General features: G+C 35.7%; 1 protein-coding gene across 1 annotated transcript in view; it reads right to left on the bottom strand.

Moving 5' to 3' along the window:
• Positions 1 to 14,242, bottom strand: part of LOC106468465 (DNA replication licensing factor mcm7-like) — a 42,490-nt gene that overhangs the window by 3,173 nt on the left and 25,075 nt on the right. Inside the window, exons 10-12 of the mRNA XM_013928892.2 lie at positions 13,101 to 13,184; positions 8,309 to 8,520; positions 856 to 1,037 (exon numbers count right to left, since the gene is read on the bottom strand). Coding sequence (XP_013784346.1) covers positions 856 to 1,037; positions 8,309 to 8,520; positions 13,101 to 13,184 — 478 coding nt within the window. The remainder of the gene's footprint in view (positions 1 to 855; positions 1,038 to 8,308; positions 8,521 to 13,100; positions 13,185 to 14,242) is intronic.

Here is a 14,242-nt window from a genome sequence, read left to right as displayed (position 1 = left end):
GTTACAGAGCCATCAAATAGAAAATCAGAGCCCTCTTGTCACATCCACTCTTTCAAGATTTGTGAAGAGTTCTCTCTGACATTTAATTGTATATTATGTATAACCAATAGAAAGGCAAGGTTTTCATCTATCAAATGATGTATTATATTACATGCACTTCTGAAAGGAGAATTGTCAATTTCTTTGTTAGTACAAGCTTCGTTCCCACAGGCTCTTGTCACAGTTGGAAATCTAGAAAAATTTTGATAGTTGGGGAAAATTATCTGTTTTTTTGCATGTTATTATTCTTCTATGTTCTTTGGTGCATTATTTAGTGCGTTACTACCATTAGTATAAAAAAAGTGGGGTTAACTGTCATCAACAGCAGAAAAAAAAGACCCGGGTAAGTACTTTACTTATTATTATAAAAGTAACTAAAATGTAAAAATAGGGATCTCTTTAGGTTAGTTAAGGTTAGATTTGGTAAAATAAATAATCATAATAATATAGTAAAAATGTTTCATGAGGCACATACACACGCAGCTCGTGGGTAATGTAATTCGATGATGTAACGTGAACTCCAAGTGATTTAAAACTTATAATGGCGTGAATAGTAGTTAGACATGGTTCAAAAAGCAATAAAACAATAAAATTTAAGTATAAATAGAGGTTTAATAGAGGTCACGAGTTTAAAGATACTTAGGATAGACAAATGTTGTTTCATGTTACAATTTGAAGTCATTCTAGAAAGCAAAAAAAGGGCAATTTAGATTTATTTATATTTTATTTTTTTGGTGGTTACAAGATAAGTCTTTAGGAGATTTTAGAGATGAAGAAAAGTATTTTTAATCTTAACATGAAAATCATGATACACACCTCAAATCATTTTCCCTGTCTGGTTTATCTTGGATTAACCATAACAGATCAAATCTGGACAACAGAGCCGCAGGAAGCTGGATGTTTTGTTCCACTGATTTTTTGGGGTTGTATCGTCCATAGGCAGGATTAGCAGCTGCTAGTATTGATACACGGGCATTAAGAGTAGTCATGATACCAGCCTAGAAGGAGAGAGTGAGAGAGAGAGAGTTTATCAGCATACAAGATCCCAATTTTTTCACAATACACAACCATTAATGTAATCTAAATATTTATATGCTTTAGTTAATGGTTGCTCAAAGGGCAAGTGAACAATAGCTGACAGATTTATTTAACATAACATTTCCAAATACCCCAAACTTTGATGAAATGTTAAAAGTTCTTTTCATGTGGTCCCTATAATGTATTAATTAGTAATAAGAACTACTGAGTGTCATTATAAAAGAGTGTATAATAATATATCAACCATACTGCTATATCCAGATGACTGGTATACAATAGATACTGAAGTAGTAGTTCAGATGATTTATATAACAAAACATTGCTTGGACAACAAATGTTTAGGTGTGAATTGGATTCATCATTCATTCATTCTAGGCTGTGTCCACCCACTGAAAGGCATAGCCCTCCTCCAAAGGTGTCCAACTCTGTCTATCTGCTGCTTTCCTCAGCCATGTGATGCCCTCTTTCTCTATGATGTCATCATGCCATCTTTTGTGTGGTCTACCTCTTGATCTCTTCCCTCTACGGGGCTACCATTCTGTGATTCTTTTCATCCATCTGTTGTCTTTTAATCAAGCGATGTGTCCAGCCATTTCCATTTTGATTCTGCAATACACATGAAGATGTCTATTACCCCAGTATTTCTTCTGATCTCTGAGCACAGAATTTTATCCTTGAGCTTGATCTTTAGCATCTTTCTTTCCATTGCTCTTTGTATTGTCTGCAATCTTGAGTTAAGCTGTTCAGTGAGTGTCCAAGTTTGACATCCATACGTCAAGGTTGGTAAAACACATTGGTTGAATACTCTTCTTTTAAGGGTTATTGGTAGTTTTTCATCTTGAAAGATCTCTCGGTACTTCCCAAAGCAACTCCAGCCAGTTCTTATTCTCATAATTATTTCTTCTTTTGTTGTATTTTTCATGTAGATTGTTTGTCCGAGGTGTTAGTAATTGTTCACTCTCTCAATAGTTTCATATTCTAATTTGATTTCACAGTTGTCATCTAAGTTTGTCATATACTTTGTTTTCCCCTTATGTATTTTAACGCTGATCGTTGCACTTTCTTCATTCAGCATGAGGAAATGGTGTTCTATCTGTTGTATGTTCTCCATAAATAAAGCCACATCACCTGAAAACCTAAGGTTTGTTAGTTCTTTTCCTCTATATTGATGCCATGTTCCTCTACCTTTGATTGTAAATAAACTTCCTGTAATGTTGATGTAAATAGCTTAGGTGATATAAGGTCTCCTTGTCTTATGCCTCTACCAATCAAGAAATCATGTGATACATGATTGTCCAGGTGGATTCTTGCTGTTGCATCAGTGTAAATGTCTTCAAGAATGCTTATATATGTTTGTTTATTCCACCTTTTCGCAGAGCTTCAAAGATGGCATAGTGCTCGACTGAGTCAAATGACTTTTCGTAGTCAATGTATCCGATCCAAAGTGGTAGATTGAATTCATTTGATTTTTCAATAATCTGATTTAATGTATGCAGGTGGTGAACAGTAGAGAACCCTTTTCTAAAGCTGGCTTGTTCTCTTGGTTGATTCTCATCTGATATATTTTCTATTCTGGCTTGAAGAATTTCTGTAAATATTTTACACATATGGGACAATAGACTGATAGATTTATAATTCTTTATATCTTTGTGATAGACCTTCTTAAAAAAACAAAGATCTTTGCTTCTTTCCAACTGGGTGGTACTCTTCTTGATAGTAGTATTTCATTATATATTTTGGTTAAATAACTCAGTACTTCCTTGTCACCTAGTATTAGTACGTCACTCGTTATCCCATCTATCCCTGGTGCTTTTCTAGACAGTAGTATTTCATTATATATTCTGGTTAAATAACTCGGTACTTCCTTGCCATCTAGTATTAGTATGTCACTCATTATTCCATCTATCCCTGGTGCTTTTCTCTTCTTCATTTGTTTCATTGCTCTTTCCACTTCATGCTTTGTTATTGGTGGTACTTGCTCTGTGTCTGGACTTGTTTTTACTGTGTTTGTCTGGTCAGTGACTGTTGACCTGTACAAATTCTTGAAGAAGTTGGAACAAATTTTCAACACTTCTGTTCTTTCTGATGACTTCTTATTTTTGTGATTTTTCTTTTGAATCCACACTTATATATATCTCCTTTGGTCCACTGCCTTTCACTAATATTTCTTCGACCATTCTTTTCATTTGTGTCTTGCTCTCGCTCTCCTTTTCTTTTTTGGCAGTTTTGTTCAGTTCAGTATATTCTACCCTTTCTCTTTTCTTCTTATCTCCTTTCTTTTAATATATAGTTCTTCAATGTCCTTGTCTGCACCTGACCTGTGTTCCCTGGACTTTGCTGCCATGTCTTATACTGCCCTTATTTCTTCCTGTAAAATTGTAGACAGTTTCTGGCATTAGCTGTTCCTCACTAACAGCTTCAAATCTATTTCAGCTATAGCTGGAATGTCTCCTTGTATCTCTATATCATTTGTATATGTTTCTCTGGATTATCTTTAGACGTACAAGTCTCTTGTCCAGTTTCAATTTCCCTCTCACCATTCTGTGGTCACTCCCAAAGTCCACTTTTATGACCTCGCACTTCTCAATGATGTTCCTTGCAGAGGTTAGTAAAAAGTCTATTTGGTTCTTTGTTTCCATCAGGTGACTCCCATGTCCAATATCTATTCTTGTCTTTTTCAAAATAGGTGCTTGCTATAATCAGACTGTTGGCTTCTGCAAATTGTATTAGCCTTTTGTCTCTTTCATTTCTCTATTTGATTCCAAAAGGTCCCATACATCTGGTATTTTCATTCTTATTTTTTATTCCAATCTTCAGACTGAAGTCTCCCATAATTATGTGGTATTTACACTTGTCTTTTTCAATGGCATTTTCTATTTTCTCATAGAATTAATCTATCTCTTCATCATCATGGTCTTGAGTCGGTCCATACACCTGTATTATTTAGATAGATGCATCTCCCTGAAGTTTCAGTTTGCAGGATATAACTGTCTGAGTGTGTTTCAAACTTTTCAATGTAGTCATTTAATCTTGGATGTATTATGAATGCTATATCTTTTACATTTGTGTTCTCTTCTGTTTTTTAGACCTCAGAGATCCATATGCCCCCCATTAGTTCACTGAGTCCTTCTCCTTTGGGTTTTGTTTTTCTCTGTCAGACAATGTACCAAGAGATGTTTCTTAGCTCCTCGGTCAGTCATCTTAAGTCATCTTCAGCTGTGATTGTTCTTGTGTTGTACGTACATAAGATGATTTTGGCAGTACTACTTTTCCATTATTTTCACTACTACCACTTGTACCATGTTCCTGTTTAGCAGTGAGGATTAGTCTTGTGTTAAATTCCTTCCAAACTGGTATACACCTGTTATACAGCTGAATGGTGTAGTACAACTTGTTTGTGAAAATATTATTGCTTCAGGTGTCATTAGTCCACTGGATGTGTCCTTAGGATGGCTGCAGACAAATTGTTTTGTGCCCTTGTGAGAGAGAGAACGCATCTCATTTGGTGTCTGGTATATAAATGGCCTTTTAAAGTCTGTAGATAGTTTCCTGCTTGTGTTGTGGATGATGATTTGCCAAGTTTCTGAGCAGCTGTACCATTGGCTTGGAAGTAGTTGCACACCAGCTTGTCTTACATTGTTCTGATGGTTCTCTACACAAGAGAAGAATTCAAACATCTTCTTTGAGGTCTAACCCTGGTTCATAAACACATTAGGCACTTTAAACTTTATGGTTCACTTTAAAGTGACAACTGAGACAACACAATATGAGACCGCTATACAGGTCAAAGGCTAAATGACTAATCACATTTCAAATTATGTAACTGATTACAACATGCCTTACTTGCATAACAATAACCTGAGCATCATCATTATAGTTTCATTTTGTTGTAATCAAAATATTAGTAATTTCAATCATTATTCATTTGCTTCGTATAGTGTATTAGCTAACAACTGCAATGGCTGGAGCTCTACAACTTGTCACAAGAATCAATGGTGCATGTATATCATAAGAAGATGAGTATTATTAATATAATGAAGCATAACAACAACTGAGTATTATATTCTGATCATTTGTTCTCCTCATACAAACAATGAACAGTTTATTGACATGGTAGAAGAACCCAACTTCATACAGAATACAGCAACCTATCTTTCAAATTTTTTGAATCATTGTTTAGAGAAACCATATCAATTTTTTCTTAGTTGCTAAAATATCAGTTCTACTTTGTATGTTTGTTTCAATTTGATGAATAAAAACTGTTTGGACTTCAAGATTTGCTAATTACAAACATTTATTATGGAAGCACATGAAAGTTACAAAGTTAACAAATTCTCTTACTTGAAAATGTTATTTCTGATAGATACCTGTGAACACAGTTAAGCTCCCCCCACACTTCTGCCTTAGAGATTTCCATGTCATTAACCTCTAGTGAACTCCCATCTAATCTCACAAGATTTTCTCACGAATTATGCTTCTGCATAATGATGTCATTATGCATCAAAAGCACTCAACCAACAGGAAGATGACATTTTATTGCACACTAACTCCCTCTATGTATTTGCACCTGTCAATCTTCATACTATGACAAGTTAAGTAAGAAATGTGCACTGGAAGTGGGGAGGATGAATGGGAATGTGTATGAAGAAGTGAGTATCGATCGGAAACATTTTCAGGTAAGGAAAATGCTAACTTCCAAGACAATACCACACAGTTAAGTTGGAATCCCATTTTGAAGAGGTGGAGGGGCTGATGCAAAGATTTACCTATAGGAGATTCTTTCAGAATGCTTATGGAGTGTGAAATCCAATGGCAGGGGCTCCATATGGGCACACCCATGAGAGATTGCACCTCATCTCTTCCAGAGTATACTCTTCACCCAGGAATAAGGTAGGAAGAAGCAAACAAGCCCCATGTCACAGGGATGGGCAGAATAAGAACATGGCCATCAAAGTAGTGGAAAACCAATATATGTAGTAGGTTTGTGTGCATTCAGACCATACCTTGTGCCCACCACATCTCTGCCACCAGACCTTATTGGACCAGCACCAGCTGCAGGAGGAGGTCACAACAGTCATGCCATAGAGATTAATACTGTGTGAACTTGCCTCAACTCATCTGAACAAGTGATGTTCACAGAAGGAAGGCACATGTGTACACATGTGCTCACCTCAACTCTGATGGACATACACAACTGCAGGAGGAGGGCACCTATTGTGTAATGTGCTTGCCTCAACTCTACTGAACAGACTCAGCTGCAGAAGGAGGGCACATCATTATAGTGTGTGCTCACCTCACCTCAATTGTACAGACTCAGACTGCAGGAAGAGAGCATAAGTGGCATGTTATAAGTACAGTTATATGAGTGGTAACCTGCATTACACTGACAATGTAGTTCTATCCCCAGCAGTTAGGTCCCAGTTGGTGAGAATTCTCCATGGTCCACCACCCCAGTGGCTAGGAACTGGAAAGTGACAAGGGTCTCCCATGCTCTACTTGAAGAGAAAAGGTGGGGGAAATGTTCAGTGTGGAGACCAGAAGAAAATGTCCAGATCCCAATTGGTCCTTCAGCTGTAAAGGTATTATACTGAATACAATGCAATAAGAAACCACATATCTCTATTTGAAAAACCAGCAAGCACAAACCAAAGAAGCAGGCAAAACACCTCCTGGTGCTGGCCTTTTCCATGATAGGTATAGCCTGGATCGGCAGTAGTGAAATATAAAATATACCATGAGTATACCTCAAGTGGAGTTGCAGAACATCCCATAAAACAGTGGGCATATATGGAGCCACGGCGGTTGACACGAGTGCTTTACATTATCCTGGCTCGATGCAGAATTTTGGGAAATAAGTATACCCTGGAAGGCACAACCAACCACCTGGCAGGATCCTGTAAGCAAATGCTATAAAAAAAACAAAAGGTACTCACTAATCTAGAGACAGTGAAAAATGGCAGAGACAAGCAGTAATCTTTGGGAGACAAGACAGCCAGGTGGTAAAGATAGTGGGTGATGAAGGTGTAAAGAATAGTCCACATACCCGCCTAAGGGGAATCATCCAGCAGCTGTTGGAAATGAGCAATGAGAGAATGAGAAAGGTGACGAATTTGATGGGAAGACTGTTGAACAGTCTACGAGCATCAATCTCCAATGAAGAGAATTGTAGAATTAGTTGGACCTTATCTGTAAGGGTATTAGGAGAAATATCCCTGGAGGAAGAAGAATTCCATGGGATGAAAAGCTGGTGATGGGAGCCTCGAAAGTGTGAGATACGAGATAAAATGTAACAAATGGTACAAACAGGGCACAACTGTTTGTCTGGGTCTGATCGATTATAAGAGGGAAAGATTGAAAGAAGGGAAATAGAAGAAAGAAAGATCAGTCACCTTCCTGAGCAGCTGAAGTCTTTGGGAAGAAGGATTGGTCAGGATAAAAAAGTATATAAGGGCAATGTATGAAGGTATGAGAAGTTTTGATAGCATAAATATCTCAAAAACTGTGACCACAGGCAAGAGAAAATAGATCTTGAGAGAAAGGTGGAATAAGGTGCAAGTTGTCAACAGCTCAAAAGCTTCATGGGTAAAAGCAAACAGAACGACATTAAGGTCCTAGTCAGGCATAGGAGCAGGGCAAGGGTGGGTGGGGGTTTATGGAGAAGAAAGGAACAGAACAAAGAGGAGAGAACTAAAAAGGAAAAAACACCATGCAGTATCAAGAAAGGCAAAATGCACAGAGGAAGTTTGTGCACAAGGAGATGTGTCACCCTTCTCTTGGTGGAGAGCTTTCATGCATAATGACATCATTATGCAGTAGCACAATTCACAGGAAAACCTTGTGACATCAAGTGGAAGTTCACTAAAGCCAGTAGCATACATAGCTTTAAGGCAGAATCACAGAGGAGATAGCTTCACTGTGTGAAGAGGTGTAGTATTGTTTCAAATTACCTCTTTTCATTAAATTTTCATCAAACATTAAGTAATACAAGTTCAAAACAATGTATTTGGACATGCAGTAAGAGCTAAAGCAGGGATCAATGCAACAACGATTTTGAAAAAACCCTAAAACTGGAGTTTAATACCCTAGAAACCAAGGTCTTGAGTCGTGACTTTTGCAGTTCATGTTCTGTGTGTTTTCATTTACGAACTAGATTTCTCTGTCTTTTTAAACATCAGAACCTATTATTAAATTAAATTGATATAACTGAAACTTTATCATTCACTGCACTAACCTTAGCAATAGATATTGTCTGTTGCTCCATGACTTCATGAATAGCAGTTCTGTCTGCGTCTAACATTTTATCAAACTCATCAATACAGCATATACCCTGATCAGCCAAAACCAGTGCCCCTCCTTCTAGGGTCATTTCTCCTGTGAGAGGATCCTTCATGACTGCAGCTGTGAGCCCAACACCTGATGACCCACGCCCCGTGGTATATTGGCCTTAAATAATTACCAGGTTATCAGTTGATATGCAAGATGGTTGGAGTTTAATTTTTTTTTAACAGAGTATCATTTTATAACATCAAAACCTAAGAACACAAGTTTAATTACTAAACTAACATCTCTAAACATAGGACAAAATAAAAGTATAATTTTTAAATTAACTTCTTACAACCTGGATAATAATGAAGTGTATTCATTAATTCATAACTCTTACTACTTGGAATGAAATGCAGAAATAATCATTATAGTTAACAGCCTGGGACAGAAATACAAGTATTATCATCAAGCTAACCCATAAAACCCCAGTATAAAATACAACGACGATCATCACATATAATTTAGAACAAAATACAATTATGGTTATTAAACTAATCCATTATAAAATGGAATGAAACAAGATACATCACTCATAACACATCACAATAGTACTAAATTTAAATTTTAGATTATACTTTAATCTACATTAGAAAATGTAGTTAAATTATGTATTTATCACCACGTAACTTACTACATGAGATAAACTCAGTTCACTAAGAACCATATGTAATGAATCATACTGGATAAAACCATTTGAGTTATTTCTAGCTTAGGAAGTAAGACTTGCTACTTTCTCTTTCAGCATGACAGAAAACAACTGTTTGTGGATAAACAAAGCCTTAGACATGACAGATCATTAATGATAAAGCTAGACTGATTATATAGTTTGTAACTGCAGACCTCAGCTAATCAAATGTGAGCGTCTTTTTTTTTTTAGTTCACCTTGTAGTTGCAGAGTAGTTAACTAAACTACTCTTGTTCAAGTACGTTTGAGTTAATATACATCAATAAAACCATTTTAGTAATTTCCAGCTAGCTAGCAAAATTCTTCTATTTATCTTTGGCCATGACATCATACCATTCTGCATGGGTACACAAAATTCACTACAACACTTCAACCTTCTGCTTTCAAAAATATCCAATATGACCTTAAGTTTTATGTTTATTGGGACAAGTTTGTCTCTTTTACTTGCATGGCAGTAAATCAAACCAATTGTTTATTCAAGTGAATTGTTCGGGGTAATTAGCGAGCTATATCTTGTCCGTAAACAAAACAAAAGTACACATAGACTGACAAAATAAATACAAATATATTAATGCAGTGTAATGACTTAAGCTGATAACTAAAATTCATTTTTTTGCAATGTTGGTACTTAGGTGATTCACTTTTGAGGAAATAGAGCAGGTATTGTCAAGTATAATTACATTCACTGATAGATGAGAAGGAATTCCACTAAACATTTGTGTGATCTCTAAAACCTCCTAAATAAATATCAAATGTTTTTTTCAATAAAACTTTATACTTTATCTACCTTACCTCTATACTAAGTTGGTCAATTTGACTGATCTTGTTATTTTATCTAAGTTATAAATCCTTTATATCAAAATAAACCTTTAAAAACTACTTAAAACTTCAGATGTATTGTCACGTGATCAACGAGCTATGAAAATTCTCGACTTTGGTTTTCTGCATCTTCAATAATACAATGGTAGTTATGTAAAGGTACATCTAGAAAATAAGATACTTACATAACCTTTTGACTCACATATTTCAAAGTTCTCTGAATGAATACAGTTAACACAAGTAATAAATTTTTCCAGCCCTTAACAAGTGCCACGCCCACCTTCAATAGATTTGTTTGAGCTTTATAGCTGACATGTAGATGCTACATACCTATGTGTATACTCATTTTAAGCTATAATCTAACTATGGTTATTTTAAAATTAGCACCAAGTTGTCATCATGGAGTATATGAAACTGACTGTGGTATTGTTAGCAGCCTGATCGGTTGTTTCATACATAAACATGTTATAGTTAGAGATACAGTTTCAATTGTATTTAGGTCTTGCTATTATATTTTAGTTAATTATGTTTTAAAATGCATACTTAAGAGAGTTAAACATTTATAAATATACATTATATTTTGCACCCACTCTCAAGGCTTACGTTAGTGTGCACTGAATGAAAATTTTGCCCAAGGGGCTGCACATGTCTCGAGGGCACCGATGACTTGTGTCGAGATGAATAATAAGTGGTAAAGGACAAGAAAAGAAAACATTAAAAATTAATTATATGTGAAAAGGAAGAGACCCGAAATTACGAATTTAATAAAAGCAAAATCTTTAAAGATATTCTACAAAAAATTTAAAGGTGTGTACTTTTGTTCTATTTTATTGTTTTAATCATTTCATTACATTGTACTTGATGATAATAGCTAGAGTTAGTGATATGGTAGAGAAAATGAATATATATACATTTACCTTGAAAAAACTTTTGATATACATTTAGGAGGTTTTAGAGATTATGAAATGAAATATGAAACGTTTAGATGAAGAAAAGTATTTTTATACTTAAAATGAAAATCACCTTGCACTTGAACTATTCAATTTGAGTGCAAATACCTACAATATTTCATGTCATTCTTTGTGTACAAGATACTAATAAACTTTAACAAGATCTTACCAGTTTTTGTGAGGAACACACAGTTACTGTATTTTTGTTGTATAAATGTTCTTCTCTAATCGAGCAGATGGTAATCACATCTGTCCATACTGAAAAGGTTAAACTTGTAACAGTATACATCTGCTTATATTTAAATTTTATTGCCCTTTAAACAATGTCTAACTAATATTCTCACCACAAAAGTTGTAAATAACAATGTAATATAATATGTCATTTGATAGATTAAAACCATGGCTTTCTGTTGTTTATAAATAATATAGTATTAAACATCAAAGATAACTATTGGCAATTTCTGAAAGAGAGGATGTGACAAGTAGGCATAACAAGAGGGGGTCTGATTTTCCATTTTATGGCTCTGTAACCAAATAAAATTAAAAACTAAAAATGATGCTTTGCCTGAGCAATGACAAGATTATGATGAGTAAATTACATTAAACTTTATACTTCATGGAGAGGTGGTAAATAAATTATAGAAGAGAGGGATACCTAGAGAGCAAATGTCATAATTCTTATTCTAGGGGAATTCAGGAATTTTTAAAAATTGTTTTATAAAATTAAAAACTTACAACTTACATAATATTAAGATTTATTTTTTTACCATGATAAGAAAGAAGTTTAACTACATTTTGAATGTAACTCACTAAAACCTCATGACATTAGCAGAAAAAGATGGCCATAAAGAAAATTTTAATCTGTAGGCCTATCTAACCAGACATTTCCGAGTGATTCTGAAAAGTATTGCCCTTCTTTGAGATACAAACTATTTACCAAAAAGGTTGACAATTCTCTGGCTACTAGCTTTTACACTTTATTAGTTTAATTAATAAAACATTTGATTTCATCAAATTGTGATTTAAAGACAGAACTAGTCAAAACCTTGTGTAGTGTCAGTGAATTGTAAGTTAGATTATTTAGTGTTTTAGTATCAGTGAAGTACATTATTTTAAATTTACATTAGGTTTACATATTTTAGAAAGCAAACAAAAATAAGAAGTTTAATTTTATGTTATTTGAAGAATAGAACTGTTAGGGCTATTTCACCACATTTTTCTAACATTAATCAATACAAGCTTTGTTTTGATTGTGACTTGCTGGAGAAGTTGAATTTTATACAGATGGAACATGGTAAAGCTGGTGCCTGAGGTTTAACTTGGAAAGCTTCCTCTAATTTTCATATTTTCACCAAATATATTCAATCATTACAAAACCTAATGTAAGTTTTTTTTGTTTTTTGTTTACCTTGGTAAGGACCCTTTGCCTTGTACCCTGCTCGTGTGTTAAGTGGATGAATACCTTCAAAACATACCATGGAGATGTCATAGTTCTCCTTATTAATGCATTTTTGGCAGCATTCATTTGTCATGGACTTTATGTCATAATTTTGAAAACACAGAAAGGCACAGGCAGTTAGTTACACACTCAGTGGTTTTAAAGGTAAAAAAAAACACGTGGCAATTCAGTAAAATTTGGTGCTCAGTGAATTCTCCACAATGGAGTCTAACAAGTAAATGTGACTTCAGGATTTTGCAGACACAGTTACCATATCCAAACATATAACAACAGACAGGGAGGGTCCAATGAAAGTGTTCAATTGAACCTAAGATGGCACTTCATAGTCCCCTGCTTATAGGAATTCAAAGCCAAAGTTAAACCTGGCATTATACCCAGCTCAGGTAGCACCCATCTGTCAGGAGTCTCTCCACCCCTACATGTGGGTGGATGTTTGGATCCCAGAAGTACATTGCACAAAGAAGAACCTTCCTTGGAAAGACCCTTCATCACAAAGAAAAATCCACACTGAACAGTGATATAATATTTAAACTAACCCTGATGAAGCTAATAACACTGCTTTTCATGCAAGTTAAAATCAAAGTTCACATCAAACTCAGCCTAAGCTACTTAACCTCAAATAATGCCATATATTAGTTTGAATAGTCTATTAAATTCAGTGTATAACTATTGAGGAAGAGTAAGATAAAAATAAACTACCATCTGATTAAAACTTCTTCAGTTATCTGTTAAGTTTTCACAACATAAATTGTTTGCACCAACACTTGGAGTATTTCTAAAATCTTACTTCGAGGAGCAAGCCTGTCAATGTATGATAGCAACTGAGACTTAGCAACACCAGGGTCACCCATCAAACAGATGTTGATAGTTCCTGAAAATATAATTTAATTTTAAATGGCATTATCAACACAAGTAAGCTAAAACAGTGTAATAACTAAAAATGGAAAAATAATTAAGATAGTTCTTTAAGATAAAATGCTTACCACATTCTCCCTATATCTTATAGCTGTTTTAATTACTTTTACATTTTTATATAAGCAAACTTAACTTCAATTTATGCATGTTTCTACAAGACACTGCAAATTAAACTATTATCAAATTTCTATGCAATGTACCATTTTGCTCTCTATGAGGCCTGTGAGAAAAGTATCCGACCTTATTTTTTTTTGCGATAACCTGATGGATTTGAATGAAGCGCGCTTGCATGAGCCGACCTTGAACCTTCGTGCACATGCGTGAATTTTTTCCCGTTTGTTGATTGCGTCAGTTGTTAGCAAGCAGCCATTGAGTGAGGTAGTGTGTAGTGCTCTCGTCAGTTTTTCATTGCAAGGAAAATGACAGAACGACTGGAGCAGCGCTACTGCATCAAATTTTGCCAGAAACTGGGCAACAGCCAGGTGGAAACCATTCGGAAGATTCAGACGGCTTTCGGTGACAATGCTATGGGCATCACACAGATTAAGGAGTGGTACAACCGGTTTAAAGACGGCCGCACAACGGTGGAGAGCGAGCCACGCTACGGTCGGCCATCAGCATGCCGAAATGACCAGGTCATTGCCAAAGTGAACGCTATGGTGATGCGGGACCATCGTGTGACTATCCGAGAAATTGGGGAAGAGGTGGGCATCAGCACTTTTTCGGCACATTCCATTATGACCGAAGATTTGGCTATGAAAAGAGTGGCGGCGAAATTCATGCCGAAGCTGCTTACGGCGGAGCAAAAGGAACTTCGTGTTGAAGTCTCACAGGACATGCTGGACTCCACAAACAGTGACCCCGACTTCATGAACACCATAATCACTGGTGACGAGTCTTGGGTGTACGGGTACGACCCGGAAACCAAATCCCAGTCGTCACAGTGGAAGCATTCCACGTCACCAAGACCAAAGAAGGCCCGCCAAGTGCGCAGCAACGTCAAAGTGATGCTGG

The sequence above is a fragment of the Limulus polyphemus genome, unplaced genomic scaffold (assembly GCF_000517525.1).
Source record: "Limulus polyphemus unplaced genomic scaffold, Limulus_polyphemus-2.1.2 Scaffold3016, whole genome shotgun sequence".
Lineage (NCBI taxonomy): Eukaryota > Metazoa > Arthropoda > Merostomata > Xiphosura > Limulidae > Limulus > Limulus polyphemus.
Note: the sequence above shows the minus strand (reverse complement) of the source record. Positions and strands in the feature narration are given on the sequence as shown.